This window comes from Lucilia sericata, unplaced genomic scaffold (assembly GCF_015586225.1).
Source record: "Lucilia sericata isolate MDLA Ls3-8-SP2 unplaced genomic scaffold, ASM1558622v1 Contig000363F_arrow, whole genome shotgun sequence".
In the NCBI taxonomy this organism is placed as follows: Eukaryota; Metazoa; Arthropoda; class Insecta; order Diptera; family Calliphoridae; genus Lucilia; species Lucilia sericata.
In genome coordinates, this window is record NW_023994382.1 from 163,474 (window position 1) to 187,152 (window position 23,679).

The following is a 23,679-nucleotide window of genomic DNA, read 5'->3' on the forward strand; positions in this document are numbered from 1 at the left end:
GTATATAAGATGCGGCAAAGGCGAATATAGACTTTTTACTTGTTTTAAAGTATTTTACATAGGAACCATACTATTTATTTTATTTGTTTTTAAAAATACGTTAGAAAAATTTCTTAATACAAAATTGTTCAAAAGCTTATTTTTCCATATAAAACATCCTTCAAAAAATTTTTCCATTTTAACAAAAATTTTAAAATATAAAACACCAAAATCGAATCAGAAATAACCAAGTTATTCTCGATTTCTTAGAACAATTATTATACAAAAATTTTTATTTTACGCATATTTGGACCCATATTGAAAAATACATACAAAATGATTTTTTTACACAATGAATATTCAAGGGTGTAATCAATGGGATTACACTAAGTAACCACAAAGCTCTTAAAGGGAACGGTCTAAACTTTTAAGTAAAAAAAATACAACAAAATCGTTCATTTTGAAAAAATATGGTAAAATTAAGTGCCAAATATTGAAAAAAAAAAAAAATATTCTAGAGTTAAAAAAATTATAAAATAATACATATGCCACTCGCATCCCATTATGGGAATATGTCTAAATATTTTTGGAAACAATGAAAAAATAGCTTTCTGAACTCCTTTGGACAATTTTTGTTAGGACCAATAGGAGAAAAGTTACATTTGAATAAAACCTTGTATGACCAAAATGTCCAACTTTGATCCACTCTAAGTTACATTTGAATAAAACCTTGTATGACCAAAATGTCCAACTTTGATCCACTCTAAGTCCGGCAGTTCTTGACCGATAGAGCTGAACTATCCAATAGTACTAACCTTGGTGCAAATTCCAAGCCAGGGACTGTTATACCTCTCTGCAAATACAAAAGGCGTTACATATCATTTTGTTGACCAAATGGACATTAAAAACCGTGAGCATGAGTTACTTAACCGATGGAAAAATATAAAGTCTTTACCTCAACTACAAAAACAGCACTATTTCAGTGTACTCAGATTCAGAAAGCGAATTAAAAAAATCGTCAAAAAAAATAGACTAAAAATAAAATCTTAAAAAATTATTAAATAGGGTAGTATTAAGATTGATCACATATAAACAAATTTTTTATAAAGGCAACCTGTTACTAAATATTTACAAATATAAACTAAAAAAATATTAAAAAGTTTATTCAATTCATACTCGTCCGGTTTAGCTAAATTTTGATGATTTCTTAACAAAGTCGTACATTTGGTAAAAGTACTCGTAGCAACCGCCACGGAGTTTAAATTCCTTATTGCATAAAAATGGTTGAAAAATTAAATTTTTTTTCTTGAATATCTTTAAAAGGACTATAGTACTCTTTGGAATATGTTTAAACTGTATTAATTTCTGTTTTCATTTTGATATTATAACAGTTCAAATGTGTACAAATGAAACGACCGTCATCGTGGAATGACCCAAAAGTAAAAAACAACATAAAGATTTTTTTTAAATATTAAATTTTTCAAAATTGACCAAGTTTCGATAGGGCTGGTGGGGGGTCAGTGTCCGCTTAAATGATCCAAATTTTATTTTACATTCTTCTGCATAAAGTTCTCTTTCCGGATCACATAAATTTTGTGTATAGTTCCGAATAAAATTAGTTTCTATAAAAGAAAGAATGCACGGACTTTTTTGGGAAAAAACCAAAAAAATTCGTCACTTTTTACATGTTGTAATTTGAACAAATTTAGGACTCTTCGTAGGCCCTCCACATTTATACAATACAAACAATTTAAACCTAAATATCACTTAAAGCAAAAGATATAACCCACACATTTAAGCGTGTGGGTTATACAAAAAATGTAAACCTAAATATCTTTTAAAGCAAAATAGCTAACCCACACATGTAAGCGTATAAGTGTATAAGTTTATGTAAGTTGATAGATCTTCTCAAGGAGTAGATATATTTTAAATTTCAGCTGATTTAAATCATAAATTAATTTTTGGCGATTTTTAAAAAATGTATACCCGAGGCGATCAACTTTGAGGGGCTACCCACTGGCCCCCATTCTGTCCTCGATCACCTAAAACTGTCAATCAACACGAAAACACCTCAGCTCCAAACATGTGAAATTTCATTGCGATATATCCAATAGTTTTAGAGATGCCGAATTATTTCCAAATTTAAAAGTTTATAAACAAATTATAAATAAGTCTAAATAAAAATTACCAAACCCATTAAGATCCCATTCTTAATTATTTACTCCGCAATGACAATAATTTTGTTTATTTTGTATAAAAAATTAATAAAAATTAAAATATCCTTTTTTAAGATATTCAATGATAAACGACATTTTCCATTTTTTTGGTCCTTTACCAGGACTTTATGTAATTTTTATGAAATGTCAATAACAAGTAATCGATGTCATGTCGAACGAAACCTCATTCGTTAAAATCGGATAACGGGTTCCAAAGTTATTCAGTCTTTAAAATTTATAATTTTTCACAAAAATACCCGATATGCCCATGTTTAGAGCCCCATAAAGTATGAACCGTATAAGTAATGTATCAAAATTATTCGTCATAGAAATCGCATTTAGTAGAAAATATGCTCCGAGTTATAACTAAATTGAAAGGGGTCAAAATTTAAAGTGGTCGTAATGTCTGTGGAATGTGCTTTCTTAATCAGGTTTGCATCAATTGAGTTTTCCCGCATAATCGGGTTGGTTAAAGGCACCGGAAGCTTAAACATAGAGTTCACTTACCAGGAACATTTTTCTTTTGCCTCTCCGCCCTAACAGCTGATATCAAAATCCAATTCATCTTTCTTTTGATTCTCCATCCATAGTCCAAAAATGTTAATTCTAACTATTTTAAGGTAACTCCAACGTTGGGGGAGTTTTCCCGTTTTTCCTACCGATCGCGTCTACGGGTGGCGAATAGGGTGTAGTGACGGACCATCTGTCTTCTTCCAGCTTTAGAGTCACTTAAGTTGAGGGAGGGTAGATTGTCCACCACCTGGGAATATTTTATTCCCCGCGGACTAAAAAACTGGAAAAAACAAACAATGAAAATTAAAATAAAAAGATAAAAGTTACGGTGCAGGGTCTAAATAAACCAGTACCGTCGGCAAGGGTTGATCTAATAGCGAGTCACGTGTCGTCGTCATCCTGCAATCGTGATCAAAATACTACTACAGAGCTGGGTACCTTGGCCTCCGTGGCGGACAATGCGCCAAGTGTACAGCATGCCATTGGCAAAAACATAGTGGTGAAAGAGAAGGATGTACTCGGAGAGAGCTCTAAGCTACCTCAGAATACCTCAAATAGAATATCTGGTCAACAATAAGATAGTGGACCACGCAATTGCTTCAAGGGGCAAACAAACAATAGAGAGCGTGAGCTGCGAGTTCAGTATGGCCGTAACGTTGATGAGGTTAGCATCTTACCAATGTGTTAGCACCCCAAAGAACAGTGGTATTCCTCCTTCCTGGAACGGCGCTAAGCTGGGACTGGTAAAGAAGAGCGAGCTTCCGGTGCTCTTAAAGTCCACTTTCTACATAAAAGGGATGGGGCAGTAAACTGGCTAATGAACGAATACTGAAAATTCTTGGTGGTCAAAATGCTGAGCTGGCCGTGGAAAAATGGGATGTCTTTTAAAGGAAAGAAGAACCTGAGGGAACTTTATTTATAATAGGTATCGACCAGAACTCTATGGCTAGTCTTGCCAAGAATAAAGGTAGAAGGTGCCGATTGGAAGGGCTGTTACAACAAGCATCGAGAAGAACACTAGAAAACCTTAGACCACAGCATCAGTAGCCACTACTGATGACGTTGAGGAGTCAAATCCAAAAAGCGAGGATGTTACCTCTAACTCGCCAAAAAAAGTGTAGCTGCCCTTTCCAAAATTGAGAAGGCGCCGATTGAAAGGGCTGTCAAAACCGACCCAACAAGGACACTAAAACAATAGCAAACTGTATACACTGACATTGAAGGCGCCTTCAATAACGTGCACACTGAAACTCTTATCCAATCCCTAGACCAGTTTTATGTTGACCGGGTGCTCCGTAACTGGATCAACTACATGCTAAGGAACAGATGGATAAGCTGCGAGATGTACGATATAACTATCAGGAAAAAGATATTTCGCGGTATACACAGGGTGGCATTTTGTCACCTTTACTCTGGGTTACCACGATTAATAGCCTGCTTAAGACCCTAACTGAGAAAGAACTTAGACCTGTCTGCTATGCAGACGATGTCGTAATACTTTTAAAGGGAAAGGATCCAAATTAATTGTGTAGAAGAGCTGAGGAGGCTCTGAATACGGCCTTGAGCTGGGCTCAACCGAGAGGCCTCAATGTTAACACGACGAAGACGGAAATCTATCTTTTCACAAGAAAGACAAAAATTTCTACTTATACTGAACCTTACTTCCTGTGCAAGAAGATACTGGTGACAGATAAAGTTAAGTATTTAGGTGTAAGCCTTGACCGGAAATTAAAATGGAGACACCACATAGAAGATAGGATCAACAAGGCACATCGCGGCTGGGCGATATGTAGGAGAACTATAGGCATGAAATGGGGTCTTAATCCTACTATGACAAATTGTCTTTATAAAAGTATAATTAGACCAATTCTAGCTTATGCTTCAATAATCTAGTGGACAGCTTTGGACAAAAAGTGTAATATCAAACTACTACAGGGAGTGCAGCGTACATTCTGCTTGGGTATAAGTGGTGCCATGTGTACTACTTCAACCAGGGCTCTGAAAACGTAGCAAGATATTCCACCCATTGAAATATATTTAAGATATGAGGCGGCGCTTGCAGCCGAACGGCACTTTACTTTAGGCGAACTGGCCAAAAGCGGTTATAGGACACGTCATCATATACTGGACACATTGGAAGGTTATACACAATCATCGGACGTGCCTGATTGCATACCAGACACAGAATATGTCAGAAACTTTTAAACGCTGATCCCAAATAGAATGTCTTGGTCAAGCGGAACACTAGAGCAAATACCAGTAGGAATCTTGGGGGCTTGGATTAGAATAAATATGGCGCCCACAGCCCTTAATATATTTACCGACAGCCAGAAGGCAATTAGCGCGATATCAGGTGATAGAATTAAATCTAAGACCGTATTGGATTGTAGGAAAGCTTTAACCGAATACTCTCCCAGAGCTAAGGTTTACATCATATTGGTACCTCGCCACTCGGGAGTAGTCGGCAACGAAAGGGCGTATGTAATAGCTTAAAGGGAATGGAGCTCAATGTAATTAACCTGACAATTCAGAGAATTCCATAAGGACTCTTGCAATAATGAAACGGTGAGTACAACCACAAAGATCCTATAGGGTGACCCTGATGAGAGCAGGACGAGAAATCTCCTCAAAATGAGCAAGTTGTACAAAATTGGTCGTGCGGATTCAGACGAAATTAGAGTACGTGGAGAGGACAGTAAAACTCTGGATCACTTTCATTGACACTGGCAGGCATTCGTCGAAGTTAGATCCAAGTTACTTGTAAGTGATGTTATTCCGGAAATAACATTCCTGACTAATACTGATCGGAAAATTCTCAGGAATTACGTCCTGGAAACTGAGTTTCTGAACATTGTGGAATAATACGTTCAGTGGACGATTCTTTTTTCATGAAAAGGAGCGAACAACAGGACCGATAGTGGCCTAGGTATATTTCTTCGGGTTTGATGTAGTATACATCTTCCTATCAACCTAACCTAGCCCCAATGTCAGTACCATATTCTTGGCAATTCTTGGCTTGATTGGTCTTTAAATGACTATAATTCTCCTAATTCTCCGCTTTAATTAGGGGGCTTTAATATTTTTTTATTCATTTTATTTATTCTTTATTGAATCTTTCTTATGTAGAAATTTACAATAAGTATTAAAATCTAAGTCTAAATTATAACTAACGTTGTTATTGCCAATGCAATTTCAACCAAAGTTCTGTATAATTTGATTATCTGGCAAAATCCAATGTTTCCGTTCTTCTCAGTCGTCTATGACCCTCAAATGACAGCAACTCCCTGGCAAGGGGAATTGGGTGATCCATTAGTTTCGACAAGTAGGTTAAACAAGAGAATTTGATCTCCTCGCGTATTATGGGGACATTGAGATCCCTATGAATATTACTATTGCGAATGTACCACGGGGCACCTGTTATTGACCTTAACAGTGCTGACTGCTTTCTTTGTAATTTTTCAACATCAGATGAGGAGGCTGTTCCCCACAGTTGAATGCCGTATAGCCATATCGGTTTTATAACTGTTTTGTACAAAAGCACCTTGTATTCCAAGTCTAGAGCTGTCCGTGGTCCAATTAGCCAGTACATTTGAGCTGACTTTAATTTTATTTGTGTAACCTTGGCTTCAATGTGGTGAGTCCATGTTAAGCGGCGATCAAGGTGGATACCAAGATATCTCACATGGCTTTGTTCAGGAATTTTTATATTGTTTATCTGTACGGGAGGACAATTTTCTCGTCTTAAAGTAAATGTAACGTGAGTACATTTTGTTGCATTGACCTTTATTTTCCATTTGTCCAGCCACTTTTCCAATTCTCCGATGTGAAGCTGGAGTTGTTCAGAAGCTATTGAAGGGTTATCATGTATGCTTACAAAAGCGGTATCATCCGCAAATGTAGATGTGTGAGTCAGTGCGCTCGTTGGCATATCTGCAGTATATAAAATATATAGGAACGGACCTAGAATACTCCCCTGGGGTACTCCAGCAGATATTTTTCGACGTGAAGAGATCACATCTTTAGATCTGATTTGAAAAGATCTTTCATATATATGATACATATGATGTCACTTGAGTGACATCTTTTCCCGGTTTTGGTATCATAACAATTTCGGATACTTTCCATGAGGTAGGGAAATATCCAATACGTAGCATCGAGTTAAAGATGAACAAAATATTTCTCAGTGCTGAATTGGGCAGGTTACTTATCATCGTGGTAGTAATTTTATCTATACCAGGTGATTTTCCTGCCTTTAGACCTTTGATTGTCGTCTTCACGGTAGAGAACCGGAATTTTATTGGGCGTGGAACCACATTATTTATATTGTTAGCACTAATAGAAGAATCTGTATCATTTTCAGTAAACACATTCTCCAAGTGATTGGCGAATGCTTCAAGTTTTTCTGACGTATTTTTTGCCCATTGACCATTCTGGAGGCGTATGGGTGACTCATATGCAATAGGGCATTGCATATGTTTAACAGCTTTCCAGAGACTATATTCTGTTTTCTTAGTAGGGTCTAAGTTTTTGAGATAATTTCTCAGATTAGATTCCTTATTTTTTAAGGCGATGTGAAGTCTACTTTGGCACTGATTAAGTTTAACCTTTATGTTTGGAGATCGCGATTGTTGCCATTGACGCCTGAGTGTTCTCTTTTCTTTAATTAAAGACTCAATGTTCCTAGGACATTTCGAATTTTTGTTTGACAGCATCTTGTAAGATATCCGTAAATATATCGACAGCGGATTGTATTTCATGGTAATTTTTCAATGAAGTGTTTTGTGGCAAGTGTGAGCTGACATACATTTTATACTTTAACCAGTTCGTCTTCTTGTTAGGGAAACAAGAACAATAGTTTTCCAATTTATTTGTGGTAGGCGAGTGGTCTGACGAGAGGTCCAGTGAAGGGATCACTGAAATAAATTCTCGTTTTATGTTTTTGATTACAGCAAAGTCAATTAGATCGGGAATCTTATTGAGGTCTGTAGGCCAATAGGTAGGTTGGCCACTAATATGGCATTTAGTCTGTTATGCGATATTGCTTCTAGCAATTGCCTGCCTTTGGGAGTAATGAGGCGAGAGCCCCAAAATGTATGTTTTGCATTATAATCACCAGCTGCTATGAATCTTGGTCCAAGAGTTTTAAAGTAATCGAGAAACTGCTCTCGATTAATATTATACCTAGGAGGACAATATATTGAAGATATTGTAACTCTGCTATCAGGTATATTTATAGAGGTGGCCTGGATATGGTCCTTTTTGTATTCTGGCATTGGGAAATGTCTAATATTTTTTCTCAATAATATGGCTGTTCCACCACAGGCTCTGCCACTTGGATGTTTTGTATCGTAAGTGTAATATCCGTTAATTCTGAAACAATTTTTTAGGGTAAAGTGTGTTTCAGAGACGAGTAGTACGTCAATTTCCTGAAGTAGCAGGAATTGTTCAACTTCATTCTTGTGTTGGCTAAGGCCGATAGCATTCCAAAAACAAATTCTTATGGAATTCATTTCTTATTTAGCAGGATCTGCATGAGCATGCTTTGATTCTGCATTAATAGTTGAAACATATTTTGCATATTTGCCATGAAACTGTTCATAGTTTGAATTAGATTCTCAATAGAGCTTTGAGAATTTGTTTCGGGTGCGGGTACACCCTCTTTTAATGTTAATATACGCTAAAATGTTTAAAAAAATGATTTTGCCACGGCCCGTTTTTCTCTTAATTCTCCGCCTACAGGTCAAAATTTTTCTAGCTCATCAATAAGCTTCAAAAAGCTCTGGATAGACAAAAAAAGTAGAGCGAACTATAAGAGAAATTATATGTATACTAGCTGTTAACTCTTTCACGTATACGGGACACCGGTGTCCAGTGTTGCCAAAACCTAATGCGAAAAAGTGCTAGATTGTTTTGAAAAAAATTTTATTGTAAAATATTAAAATTTTTAAAAATTAAACAACCAGATTCTGCAACTGCGACATTGCAACTAATAATATAGCCATTAATTCTCGAAACAGTTATGTTATGTTATATATATACACTATCGGACAAAATAAAGTGCAAAAGCACTCATGCTATATTCTTTCGGCGAAAAATCGGTTAAATGATTATTGAATATGGACAATTTTTTCAAAATCATTTAGTTAATATACAATGCTACAAAAATAACAATAAAACTAAATTATTGTACTTAAAATTTTCTGTATATCATCTTAAATTTAAGTAAATTCACTTTTTTGTCGGACAAAATAAAGTGTAAATTTTATATTTCATTATTTAAATTTCTTGTATAATAAAATGTTTATCTATTTTGGTTCTGATTTGAATATCTGGATCTACTTAAGCCATTTTCGTAATTTTTTCCCCATTGTTTTCCGCAATCGCCTTGCCTTTCCCTTGCTTTCCCCATATGATTATTTTCAAAGAAAATCAGTTTTTATTACTATTTCATCGGAAGTTAATCTATTGGATTTAGGGCGGTGCTCCGAGCAACTTATTCCAATTTTTCAGTGTTCTTTCCAACAGTAATGTTATTTTTTAACTTTATCAAGTGCTTAAGCTTTTTATCTTAAGCTTATTATTTCGAAGGCACTGATCCTAAGATTTGACTGTAATATGCTCACATAGTGTTCACAATAGCTTTTTGAATAAATTTCCCCTAGGTTCCCCATACCTAACGTTAAAAATTGGACACATACGTAGAGTCAACTGACCCATATCTTCAATCTTTCACCAACATATTTAAAAACATGGACATATTTTCTCGATTTTAGTATTTAATTTTGTATTTTTTAACTCAAATTTTCGTTGTTGGTCAGATTAATCCCAATTTGTACCGAAAAATTTTAAATGTCGACAATTAGTGTGAGCTTAGCCCTTCAATATACAAAACAATACCCCAGGTTTTAAACATTATAGTGGAGGGCTATCGGTATTGGTACATTATTCATCTTTAGAAGCGGAAATCTTAGTGAAAATTATGTAAACAATAACAAATGAGCAATTCACGAGTGTATTTAATAAAAATTTTGAAATAAATGCCGTAAAAATGGGTTTGGGATACTTAATGGCTCAACAGATTCATGACTTCAAACACTCGACAAAGGTTAAAAAAATTATTGTAAGAAAAAAAAAAACACTGAAAAATTGTGATGACCTGCTCAGAGCATCGCCCTAAATCCAATATATTAATTTTTGACCACAATTAATCAAAAAATTCCACTAAAATAGCGAACAAAAACGGGTTTCTTTTGAAAATAATCGTATGGGGGAATGCAAGGGGAAGGTGATTGCGAATAATAATAGTAAAAAAATGTAAAAATGGCTTAAGTAGATCCAAATATTCAAATCAGAACCAAAATAGATAAAAAAAATTTGATATACAAGAAATTTAATTAATGATATATAAAATTTACACTTTATTTTGTCCGACAAAAAAGTGAATTTACTTTAGTTTTCGATGTTATACAGAAAAATGTTAGGTAGAATGATTTTGCTTTATTGTAATTGTTGTAGCATTGTATATTAACTAAATGATTTTGAAAAAAAAAATAGTTATGAAATGAAAAAATAATGCACTATAGCTCGAAAATAACGAATGATATGCAAAAATAGTCTTCAACTAAAATATATAAAATTTTATTGTCAAAATAAATGTAGTATCCTGCGTTGCCGTTTTGGGCTTTTCCTACCAAATTTTGTAGGATTTTTTGTTTGGTAGGATGGTAGTTTAAATCGATTTTGGTAGGTTTGTCTAAACCCATAATTTTAAAGAATTTTAACAAATAAATTATATAATTAGTAGAAATCACTAAATTTAGTACAACGATTTACCCATTTTTATATACTGTTTTAAAATATTTACAATTATATCAACATTATCACATTCTTAAATGAATTGTGGATTTAAAAATATACAGCTTGTCATTATATTCTTAAAACAAATAATTTATATTGATTTTCATTCATAACACCATATCTCAAATTTAATCTCGATTCTAAGTAATATTTGTAAGTAAATTATGAAAGTTAAAGTAATTTTCTGAAGGCGACCTATATGGGGGCTAGGGTTAAATGTTGTCTGTAATTTGAAGGGGATTTAAGAATACGCAGAAAATGTTCATAACGAATTGTATCTAACTATATACATACAGTAATGTTGTTAAAAATTAAAATAAATTGTTTTTAGCATATTACATAAATTAGTCTAAAATTGCAGCGACAAAACTAAAGCACGGCTTATAATTTGCGAAAATATAGACTAATGAATATAATTTTTTTTGTTTCACTGATTCACATTTATTAAAACCATAAAATATTTTTTGTCCCAAGGAGACACTTTCAAGACGAATTTACATTATATTACTTTAATTTTCTCTTAAAATGGTTTTAAGTGATGTATTTACTTATTCAAAAGTAATATTTGTTAACAGTTTCTTAAAATTCACTAAAATTTTATATATCAAAGTTATGTACTTTAGTTTTGTAGCAGCAATTTTAGACTAATTTGTATTATTTGATCAAAAACATTGTATTTTCCTTTTTTCAACATTATGTTTCAGTGTTTTTATAATTTCTAGGCTATATTCTATCTAAACTAATAATTTTATTTACAAAATAACCTATATTTTAAATTTTACTGAGCTTTTTTCTAACAGGTAAAAGTTCGTACTTTAGTTTTGTCCGACACTGTATGTAGGTACATATTACGGGAATTTCATGTCAAGTGACCCAACTTTTAAGAACGATGTCTTCCGATTTTGAAAGGTTAGTACTGTGGGATAGTAGGCCATCCACAAATTTTCAGCTCTATCGGTCAAGAACTGCCGGAGTCAGAGCGGGTGAAAGTTGGACTTTGTTGTATTTTTTTTTTTTTTTGCTCAAAAGAAAGTCTTGTGATTACTAAGTGGGATGCGAGTGGGATATACATGTATGAATATATAAAAAATATTTTAACTCCAAAAGCAAAGTTTTTGAGTTAAAATATTATTTTTTTCACATATGCCCCTTGCATCCCACTAAGTGACCAGAATGATCTTGAAAACGATCTTGATCTTTAACCTGAACATCTTAAATATAAGCTTGGATATAAATCTCAACGAAGGACCAAAAATACAAATGAAATTAACCCAAATATTTTATATATTCCTGGATAAGTAAAATATTGCAATTGATTTTTGGACTTGAACAAAACCAAATAAGCGTGAAAGCTGTCTTACTCACAACACCACTGCTTGGTTACTTTATTGTGCTTATTAGGTTTTCAAACAGAAAAATAATTTCCTTTCGGAGTGTGTAAAAAAGTTGCTACCTCGCAAATAAAACGGCAACTCAAAATAAAGCACTTACGTATCAGATTATATGTCAGTCAATATAAGAGTACTTAAAAGTAATTCAGACGGTAAGTAGTAGTCATTGAAAAATAAGTAGTTATATAAGTACAAGCCATTATCCAGTTTTTTTCGGTTAACTATGTATGTGGAACACAACCCCTCCAAAATGTGTAATACCCCCTCGTTGATTTTGCATTCTTCGTCATCTCTGGGGTAAAGGATTGTAGATTAAGAGTATTTTCCTAGCAAAAACAATTGCCATTACTGTATTCATAATAAAATAACTAAGCAGTGGTGTTGTGAGTAAGACAGCGAACTAACGGACAAGAAGCTCAGGTTCATATTCTCTGTGAGAATTTTGTTTTTAAAACAAAACATTTTAACTCCATATTTGTAAGTAAGTACTTATTCAAGTAGTGATTTGTAAGCAAACGTGGTAAGTAATTGCCTCCAATGTCATCACCGTGGTAAAATAATTAGTTAAATTGCTAATGAATAAGTAGTGAAAAGCGGCTGTTTTAGATTTATAAATCATTACTTTTCAATGTAAATTTTTGCTGGGTTCTTACATCAAGTGGATTAAATTTTTACCAAAAATAATTTTGACAATGGAATCTTGGGTCGGCGTATCATTTGGTATTTGAGGAATTCAATTTTAAATTTAAAAGATTTTTCCAATAGTCACCGATTTGGACAAAATTTTCTAAACACGTAAAGAAAGATCCACGAGAGTGAGAGCTGACATTTTTCACTTAAATTTTAAAAACTGTAGCAACTCTATAGCTTTAAAAGTGCTTACAAATTTCGTAAAAAGAGCCATAACTTTTTACGTGTTAAAGATAATTAAAATTTTATTTTTGCATTAAATTCCTTAAAACCATCGTTTGTGAAATTATATACAAATTTTATTTAATATTTTTTATACATAATTTTTCCTAAAAACTAAATTCAGAATCATATAAAAGAAAAAATCTGCCTTTAATTTTTTTTAATTTTTATATTATGTGGCTACATTGGTTTTCTAGCTTTCCAGAAAAATTTAGATTGGGGTTCTTACTAGTTTCCGAGATATGACCAAAAAGGTCCATAAACATCTACAAAAAGGGCTCAAAGTAATAAAATTTATTTTTATATAATATTTTTTCATTTTTCAACTCAAAAAAAATTTATAAAATTGAAAATTTTAAATCAAATTGCATAAATTTTCCAAATTTTTTTAAAGATACATGGGCATTCTTGGTCATATCTCGGAAACTAGTATGAATCCCAATCTAAATTTTTCAGGAAGGCTAGAAAACCAATGATAAAGATAGATTTTTTCTTTTATATGATTCTGAATTTTGTTTTTAGAAAAAATTATGTAAAAAAAAATTAAATAACATTTTCATATAATTTCATAATGAAATAATCCGAAATATTTTATATATTCGCGGATAAATTTGCTTTATAAGAGTTATTTTAACCTTTTAAAAAAATATGTTTTTTTTATAAAATTAAGTACACATTTTTTATAGATTATTTAACATGGTTAAGTAGTACATTAGTTTGCAATCACTAACTAAAAAAATTATGCATTTATGTTTGATAGATTAAATTTTTTTTCATTTTATTTATTCTATATTGAATCTTTCTTATATAGAAATTTACAATAACTATTAAAATCATAACCTAACCTATAACTAACGTTGTTATTGCCGTTGCAATTTCAACAAAAGTTCTCGATAATTTGAAAATTATGAGGATTTAAATTTATTTATGCATTTTTTTAAATTGCATTAGTTCCGAAATGGCTTATAGAGTTTTCGAATGGCTTATAGATTTTCTTATAAACCACATTAATAGCAAATATGCGTATATAATTTTATTAATTTTAATTTGCGGGTTGGGTGTGCTTTATAATTTTTTCTTAGGCTTAGGGTGCTTCGTCGAATTATCTTGTAAAACAAAAAACGCCGCCTTTTCGGTGAAAGAGAAATTTTGATGAAATTTATTTTGCAATTAACATTATCTACAATCGACTGCTTTTTTCCATTTATAAATTTAAATGAATTACACTGTGATACCTAAGTGAAGAAATGCAGGGGTTCTCATATACCAATTCCATTTCGTTACAGTCCATAGAGTATGAACATATTTTTAGTTTTCTCCATACAAAAACTAACATTTTTTAACTTAAATTTTAAAAACTGTGGCAATCCTATAGCTTTAAAAGTGCGTGTTTTATGAAATTATATGAACATGTTATTTAATTTTTTCTAAAAACCAATTTTATTTTATTTTTATATTATTTGGCCACATTGGTTTTCTAGCCTTCCTGAAAAATTTAGATTGGGATTCCTGCTAGTTTCCGAGATATGACCAAGAATGCCCATGTATCTTTAAAATAATTTGGAAAATTTATGCAATTTGATTTAAAATTTTCAATTTTATAAATTTTTTTGAGTTGAAAAATTAAAAAAAAAAAATTTATATAAAAATAAATTTTATTATTTTGATCCCTTTTTGTAGATGTTTATGGACATTTTTGGTCATATCTCGGAAACTAGTAAGAACCCCAATCTAAATTTTTCTGGAAGGCTAGAAAACCAATGTAGCCACATAATATAGGTAGGTAGGTTGATAGGAGGATGTATATTACATCAAATCCGAAGAAATACACCTAGGCCACTATCGGGCCTGTTGTGCGCTCCTTATCATGAAAAAAAAGGGGGAACTGAAAGAATTATTTTTCAGTGTTCAGAAACTCAGTTTCCTGAACGTAATACCTAAGAATCTTCCAATCAGTGTTAGTCAGGAATGTTATTTCCGGAATAACATTACTTCCAAGATACTTGGATCTAACTTCGACGAATGCCTGGCAGTGGCAAAGAAAGTGCTCCAGAGTTTAACTGTCCTCCCCACATGCTCTACATTCGCCTGAAACCGCACGTCCAATTTTGCATAGATGTGCTCGTAGTCCTGAGTGTCCACTCAGAATACGTACCATCATACTAACTTCAGACTTGCTCATTTTGAGGAGATTGCTCTCATCAGGGTCACCCCATAGGATCTTCGTGGTTCTACCCACTGTTTCATTATTCCAAGAGGCCTTATGAGATTCTCTCACCCATATTTTTAGTTCAGCTTTTGTTGCAGTCCACCAGATTATTGAATCATAAGCTAGAATTGGTCTAATTACACTTTTATAAAGCCAATTTGTCATAGTAGGACTAAGACCCCATTTCATGCCTATGGTTCTCCTACATATCGCCCAGCACCGATGTGCCTTGTTGATCCTATCCTCTATGTGGTGTCTCCATTTTAATTTCCGGTCAAGTATTACACCTAAGTACTTAACTTTGTCTGTCACCGGTATCTTCTTGCCCAGGAAGCAATCTGTCTTTTCTTGTGAAAAGACAGATTTCCGTCTTCGCCGGGTTAACATTGAGGCCTCTCGGTTAAGCCCAGCTCAAGGCTGTATTCAGAGCCTCCTCAGCTCTTCTACACAAGTAATTTGGATCCTTTCCCTTTAAAAGTATTACGACATCGTCTGCATAGCAGACAGGTCTAAGTCCTTTCTCGGTTAGGGTCCTTAGGAGGTTATTAATCGTGGTAACCCAGAGTAAAGGTGACAAAATGCCACCCTGTGGTATACCGCGAAATACCTTTTTCCTGATAGTTATATCGTACATCTCGCAGCTTATCCATCTGTTCCTTAGCATGTGGTTGATCCAGTTACGGAGCACCCGGTCAACATAAAACTGGTCTAGGGATTGGATAAGGGTATCAGTGTGCACGTTATTGAAAGCGCCTTCGATGTCAATGCATACCGCCTATGTAGTGGACAACTTCGTTTAAAGCGGCTTCCACCGATCGTCCCTTTACATAAGCATGCTGCTTATATTTAAGGTCTTTGTATGGTATGCTGCTTTTAACCATGCTAACGACTATCCGTTCCAAGGTTTTAAGTAGGAAGGACGTAAGACTTATCGGTCGATAGGACTTAGGTGTCGCATAGCTAGGTTTCCCTGGTTTGGGTATAAATATTACCCTTGCATTCTGCCATTTAACTGGGGTATATGCCAATTTTAAGCATGCAGTGAATATCTGTGACAGATGTACGGAAACCAGTCCCGCCTCCATCTGCAAAAGTGCCGGGAAAATTCCATCCGGCCCTGCAGCTTTATAGGGAGCAAAGCTCTTGATTGCCCCTTTAACCATGTCAGTTGTAATAACTATTTCCGTGTTACCCTCCCCTTCCTCCAACATCGGTTCATCTATGTTATTCGATATACCGGGTGGGAAATGAGAATCCATTAGGATTTTCATTGTCTCCTCCATATCCTCAAGCCTCCTGCCCGTGTCATCGATCATAGATTCCGGTTGGACATGAGTTTTGGATAGGAATTTTTTATCTTCGATACGTCATTTACGCTATCTACCTGTTCACAGAAAAGTTTCCAGGAGTCTCGTTTGGCTTTACGAACAATTTTATTATATTCACCAAGTTTACTACGATACTCATCCCAGTATACTGCGGTCTTTTTACGCCGTGCCCGGTTAAATAGTTTGCGAAGATTCTTACCAAGGTTCCGGATCTCCCCGGTTACCCAGGGTTTCTCCTGGGCAGATCTCCGCTCTCGCAGAGGGCAGCTGTCCTTGAACGATTCAACCAGGGCACTTGTGAGCATTTCTACTTTGGCGTCTATGTCCTCTTTATTTCGACATTGAAAAGTGTTCTGACATAAACGGTTCTTTAGTAAGGAACCGAACATTGTCCAATTAGTTTTAGACTTATTCCGAAACTTTATCGGCTTTGGTGGTGGCCTTAGTATTTTGAATCCTATGTACCGATGGTCAGAAAAGGAATGCTCGTCCGAAACTCTCAAATCCTGAATTTCGTTTATAAGCTCTTCTGAACATATAGTTATATCTAATACTTCTTCTCTGATTCTATTGACGATCAAGTCTTTAGTATTAAGGAAATCCATAAGGGCTTGTCCCCTTATGGATTGGTGTTTGTACTACCCCAAGCTACAGTATTTTTAATCGACACTTTCCCAATTTTGGACAGCACTGCTGTTCTGTCTTCTGACGAGTGAGTGATTTCTAGCTCGCTTTTAGGATTTGACTCCTCAAAATTACCAGTACTTGCTAATGATGCTTTGGGTACCGTCTTAGATGTTTTAGTGTCCTTATCGGGTCGGTTTTGACATCCTTTTCAATCGACGCCTCCACAATTTTGAAAAGGGCAGCTGTACCTTCTTTTGGCGAGTTAGTGGTATCTTCCTCGCTTTTAGGATTTGACTCCTTAACGTTATCAGTAGTTGCTACTGATGCTGTGGTCTTAGGTATTTTAGTGTCCTTTTCGTGGCTTGTTGTAACAGCCCTTCCAATCGGCATAGGGATTGGATAAGAGTATCAGTGTGCACGTTATTGAAAGCGCCTTCGATGTCAATGCATACCGCCAGTGTATACAGGTTGCTATCAAAGGATGCACCTATGTAGTGGACAACTTCGTTTAAAGCGGTTTCCACCGATGGTCCCTTTACATAAGCATACTGCTTAAATTTTAGGTCTTTGTAGGGTATACTGCTTTTCACCATACTATCAACTATCCGTTCCAAGGTTTTAAGTAGGAAGGACGTAAGACTTATCGGTCGATAAGACTTAGGTGTCGAATAGCTAGGTTTCCCTGGTTTAGGTATAAATATTACCCTTGCATCCTGCCATTTAATGGGGGTATATGTGAATTTCAAGCATGCTGTGAATATCTGAGACAGATGTACGGAAACCAGTCTCGCCTCCATCTGTAAGAGTGCCGGGAAAATGCCATCCGGCCCTGCAGCTTTATAGGGAGCGAAGCTCTTGATTGCCCCTTTAACCATATCAGATGTAATTACAATTTCCGTGTTAGCTTCCCCTTCCTCCAATAACGGTTCACCAATGTTATTCGATATACCGGGTGGAAAATGAGAGTCCATTAGGAGTTTCATTGTCTCCTCCATATCCTCAAGCCTCCTGCCCGTATCATCGACCATAGATTCTGGTTGGACATGAGTTTTGGATAGGAATTTTTTTATCTTCGATACGTCATTTACGCTGTCTACCTGTTCACAGAAAAGTTTCCAGGAGTCTCGTTTGGCTTTACGAAAAATTTTATTATATTCACCAAGTTTACTACTATACTCATCCCAGTATACTGCGGTCTTTTTACGCCGTGCCCGGTTAAATAGTTTGCGAAGATTCTTACCAAGGTTCCGGATCTCCCCGGTTACCCAGGGTTTCTCCTGGGCAGATATCCGCTCTCACAGAAGGCAGCTGTCCTCGAACGATTCAACCAGGGCACTTGTGAGCATTTCTACTTTGGCGTCTATGTCCTCTTTATTTCGACATTGAAAAGTGTACTGACATAAACGGTTCTTTAGTAAGGAACCGAACATTGTCCAATTAGTTTTAGACTTATTCCGAACTTTATCGGCTTTGGTGGTGGCCGTAGTATTTTGAATCTTATGTACCGATGGTCAGAAAAGGAATGCTCGTCCGAAACTCTCAAATCCTGACTTTAGTTTATAAGCTCTTCTGAACATATAGTTATATCTAATACTTCTTCTCTGATTCTATTGACGATCAAGTCTTTAGTATTAAGGAAATCCATAAGGGCTTGTCCCCTTATGGATTGGTGTTTGTACTACCCTAAGCTACAGTCTTTTTAATCGACACTTTCCCAATTTTGGACAGCACTGCTGTTCTGTCTTCTGGCGAGTGAGTGATTTCCAGCTCGCTTTTAGGATTTGACTCCTCAAAATTACCAGTACTTGCTAATGATGCTTTGGGTACCGTCTAAGATGTTTTAGTGTCCTTATCGGGTCGGTTTTGACATCCTTTTCAATCGACGCCTCCACAATTTTGGAAAGGGCAGCTGTACCTTCTTTTGGCGAGTTAGTGGTATCTTCCTAGCTTTTAGGATTTGACTCCTCAAAATTACCAGTACTTGCTAATGATGCTTTGGGTACCGTCTTAGATGTTTTAGTGTCCTTATCGGGTCGGTTTTGACATCCTTTTCAATCGACGCCTCCACAATTTTGGAAAGGGCAGCTGTACCTTCTTTTGGCGAGTTAGTGGTATCTTCCTCGCTTTTAGGATTTGACTCCTTAACGTTATCAGTAGTTGCTACTGATGCTGTGGTCTTAGGTATTTTAGTGTCCTTTTCGAGGCTTGTTGTAACAGCCCTTCCAATCGGCACCTTCCCAATTTTGAATATGACAGCTTTAGAGGCGAAGTAAGCCCTACCTTTATTCTTGGCAAGACTAGCCATAGATTTCTGGTCGATACCTATTACAAATAAAGTTCCCTCAGGTTCTTCTTTCCTGTAAAAGACATCCCATTTTTCCACGGCCAGCTCAGCATTTTGACCACCAAGAATTTCCAGTATACGTTCATTAGCCAGTTTACTGCCCCATCCTATGTAGACAGTGGACTTTAAGAGCACCGGAAGCTCGCTCTTCTTTGCCAGTCCCAGCTTAGCGCCGTCCCAGGGAGGAGGGATACTTTCCACCAAGTTCTTTAGGGTGCTCACACATTGGTGAGATGCCAACCTCAGCTACATCACGCCCATTCTGAACTTGCAGCTCACGCTCTCTATTGGTTGTTTACCCTTTGAAGTGATTGCGTGGTCCACTACCTTATTGTTCACCAGATCTTCTACCTTATTCTGTTGGTCTATTGTAATTTTGCCTGTCGGATTACCGGCATCGTAAAGTGCATAGCAGAGATCGTCCCGGGTCTTTTGGCAACTTTGGCATAAGATGGCGGCTCTTTTCCTTTTTCACTGTCTAGCCTATCTTTCCTCGCTTTTCGGGGCTTCTTGTGAGATACCCTTACCTTCGAAGTTGATTTCACCGACGTGGTCGTCTTCGGGATATCTATCTTGGCGTTGTCACCCTTACTCTCAGGATTCTGACTTGAGGTTCCTTTGAGTGAAGTGTGGCTTGGCTTCGACTGCGTATTAGAAGACGGGGAGCTCTTTTTCTTCTTAGGTTTATTCTCAGTTGTCAACTCTTCGGGAGACCTGATCCTCTTTGACTCAGATCTTGTGAGAGTCCGATTTTTCCTTTGGAGTGTCGTTGGATTGACTAACTATGATTTCCTGAAGCATCTTTTTCAGCTTCCTCCTCTGTGCTCCAGATAGTCTTTTCTTAATAATAGGTAGTTTAGCTATGCTATCACTCACCTGTTTCACCATTTGCCCTACTTCATCCTTTTTGGGATTTGCTATAATGGTGTTGTTATTATCTTCTGAGGTTTCAGAGTCGGAACCCTCACCTATATTAAAAGGCTGAGGTAGCTTTGAGCTCTCTCCGAGTACATCCTTCTCTTTCACCCCCATGTTTTTGCTAATGACATGCTGTACACTTGACGCATTGTTCGCCCCGGAGGCCAAGGTACCCACCTCCGTAGTAGTATTTTGCTCACGATTGCAGGATGACGACGACATGTGACTCGCGAGTGGATCAACACTTGCCGCCGGTACTGGGTTATTTAGGCCCTGCACCGTAACTTTCATCTTTTTATTTTCTATGTTGTTTTTTTTTTAGTTTTTGATCCGCGGGGAATATAATAATCCCAGGTGGTGGACAATCTGCCCTCCCTCAGCTTGAGTTAAACTAAAACTGGGGGAGGACAGATGGTCCATCACCACCCCCTATCCGCCACCCGGGGACGCGCTCGGTAGGAAAAACGGGAAAACTCCACCGAGACATAATATAAAAATTAAAGATACATTTTTTCTTTTATATGATTCTGAATTTAGTTTTTAGGAAAAATTATGTATACAAAATATTAAATAAAATTTGTATATAATTTCACAAACTATGGTTTTAAGGAATTTAATGCAAAAATAAAATTTTAATTATCTTCAACACGTAAAAAGTTATGGCTCTTTTTACGAAATTTGTAAGCACTTTTAAGGCTATAGAGTTGCCACAGTTTTTAAAATTTAAGTGAAAAATGTCAGCTCTCACACCCGTGGATCTTTCTTTACGTGTTTAGAAAATTTTGTCCAAATCGGTGACTATTGGGAAAATCTTTTAAATTTAAAATTGAATTCCTTAAATACCAAATGATACGCCGACCCAAGATTCTATTGTCAAAAGTATTTTTGGTGAAAAATTTAATCCACTTGATGTAAGAACCCAGCAAAAATTTACATTGAAAAGTAATGATTTATAAATCTAAAACAGCCGCTTTTCACTACTTATTCATTAGCAATTTAACTAATTATTTTACCACGGTGATGACATTGGAGGCAATTACTTACCACGTTTGCTTACAAATCACTACTTGAATAAGTACTTACTTACAAATATGGAGTTAAAATGTTTTGTTTTAAAAACAAAATTCTCACAGAGAATATGAACCTGAGCTTCTTGTCCGTTAGTTCGCTGTCTTACTCACAACACCACTGCTTAGTTATTTTATTATGAATACAATAATGGCAATTGTTTTTGCTAGGAAAATACTCTTAATCTGCAATCCTTTACCCCAGAGATGACGAAGAATGCAAAATCAACGAGGGGGTATTACACATTTTGGAGGGGTTGTGTTCCACATACATAGTTACCCGAAAAAAACTGGATAATGGCTTGTACTTATATAACTACTTATTTTTCAATGACTACTACTTACCGTCTGAATTACTTTTAAGTACTCTTATATTGACTTACATAAAACACTATGCAAAGAATTTTGGGTCTTCGAATCTTTCCCGAACAAGACCAACGGGAAATGAAAGTAGACAATTAATAGACCCAATTCCCCAAAGGGTTTTAAAAAGTTAGCTCGTATTGTTAATTTATAGGCATTTTAAACTTAGCTTTTTTCAGTAAAATTTTCTCATACGTAATATCAACAAATTTTGAGCATGAACCCCTGTGATTTTGATGAAATTCGGTACACACATTCTTTTCATACAAAAAAAATAATTTAAGTTCTCCAAAATTTCCAAATTCATATTTTTATATTTTTAACAGTTTTTCTAAAAAGGATTAAATTTGATATTGTATATATTCTAACATATTTATCCGATTTTAATTATTTTAGACTGTAATTAATGTCTATGTGTTGTAGTTTGACAAAACTTTATTTGAAATATTATGGTTTTAAAATAAGGATAATTATATCAAAAAATGTCCTTGAGTCAAGGATATCTTAAAAACGGTATCACGTATTTTTATTGTTTCTTTACTAAAATTTGTTTATAATATCAACAACAACATACAAAAAATCAGAGTTGGACCATTAAGGGATCCATAGATAATCTAATTTTAGTAAACTAATTAATTTTACTTCCGTACAAATTTTAAAATTTTTAATTTTATTTTCTGATAAATCCAATAAAATTTGAACATTTTTAGTATAGTATTTACTAGCAACTATTAACATAGAAAGGAAATTAAAGCCCACAAAGTATAAACATTAATAAATTTAAATATCTAAGACCTTAAGTAATTGAGTATTTTATATATTTCATTGGATTACATACATATAAAATACATATATGGGAAAATTTTTCACAAAATTGCAATATTTTAAATGCCTATAAATTAAAAACTCGAGCTAACTTTTTCAAACCCTTTGGGGATTTTAGTCTACTGATGGTCTACTTTCATTTCCCTTTGTAATTTCAGTGTAATCTGATACGTAAGTGCTTTATTTTGAGTTGCCGTTTTATTTGCGCGCTAGCAACTTTTTTACACACACCGTGTGTGTGTGAAAACCTAATAAGCACAATAAAATAACTAAGCAGTGGTGTTGTAAGACAGCTTTCACGCTTATTTGGTTTTGTTCATATACAAAAATCAAATTCCAATATTTTACTTACATGGATTACCTTTAGTTTTGAACAGTATTTAAATTTAATATTCTTTCTTTTTTATTTACAGAATATTGTGGATTTGCTTCCAGATGAATCAATAGACTATCAAAAGTTTATTGCAAAACTTAAAGAAATACCCGGCGTTGAAGAAATATATGACAATATTAACCACGAGGACCACAATGATATAAAAAAATAATTATGAAATATTATGTATCGAGAGCTTCTTTTATTCAAAATTATTTTTAAAATGCTGTGTTTTCAAATAAATATTTGTACAAATAAATATAATATCAGGGTTAATATCGCAAGCTAATCATGTACATAAATAAACTAGAGGTTATATTTTTTGATTTTAATTGAATAAAATAAATTTGAAAAACTTAAACTAAAGGATAGAAAAAGTATTTTTTGTAGCATTTGTTCGAATTCAAATAAATTTCATTTTGAAATTCATCATCTCCAGGGTAAAAGGTAAACTCAATATTCATTTGCATCATTGATCTTTAGACTCAATATTATGAAATCACTTAAAACGCCAGGCAACTCCGCATTGTGGGCCATTTTTTGAAAAGGTGGTTAAAAATTATTTTTTATGGTCACCGATTTTACAGTTACTACCCAGCAAAATATTTGCTTACAAATTCACTAGAAAAATCACCAGAATTCATCGAGTAAAGTGCTTACAATTCTACTAGAAAAAGTACTTATTTTTGTTTGAGATGTTCCAAAAGTAAGTCAATATTATTTGGTTGGAAATAAGTTGTTTTTTTAGTAGAGTTAT

The 23,679-nt window shown here is 34.7% G+C and overlaps 1 protein-coding gene across 2 annotated transcripts in view; it reads left to right on the top strand.

Moving 5' to 3' along the window:
- The window catches only part of LOC119604112 (probable transcriptional regulatory protein Teth514_1449), a 117,583-nt gene extending 94,295 nt beyond the window's left edge, over window positions 1-23,288 (top strand). For both annotated transcript variants that reach the window (XM_037956565.1, XM_037956566.1), the window contains one exon: window positions 22,963-23,288. In XM_037956565.1, the coding sequence (XP_037812493.1) occupies window positions 22,963-23,094 (132 nt within the window). In that variant the 3' untranslated portion in view covers window positions 23,095-23,288. The remainder of the gene's footprint in view (window positions 1-22,962) is intronic.
- Window positions 23,289-23,679: the final 391 nt, after the last annotated feature.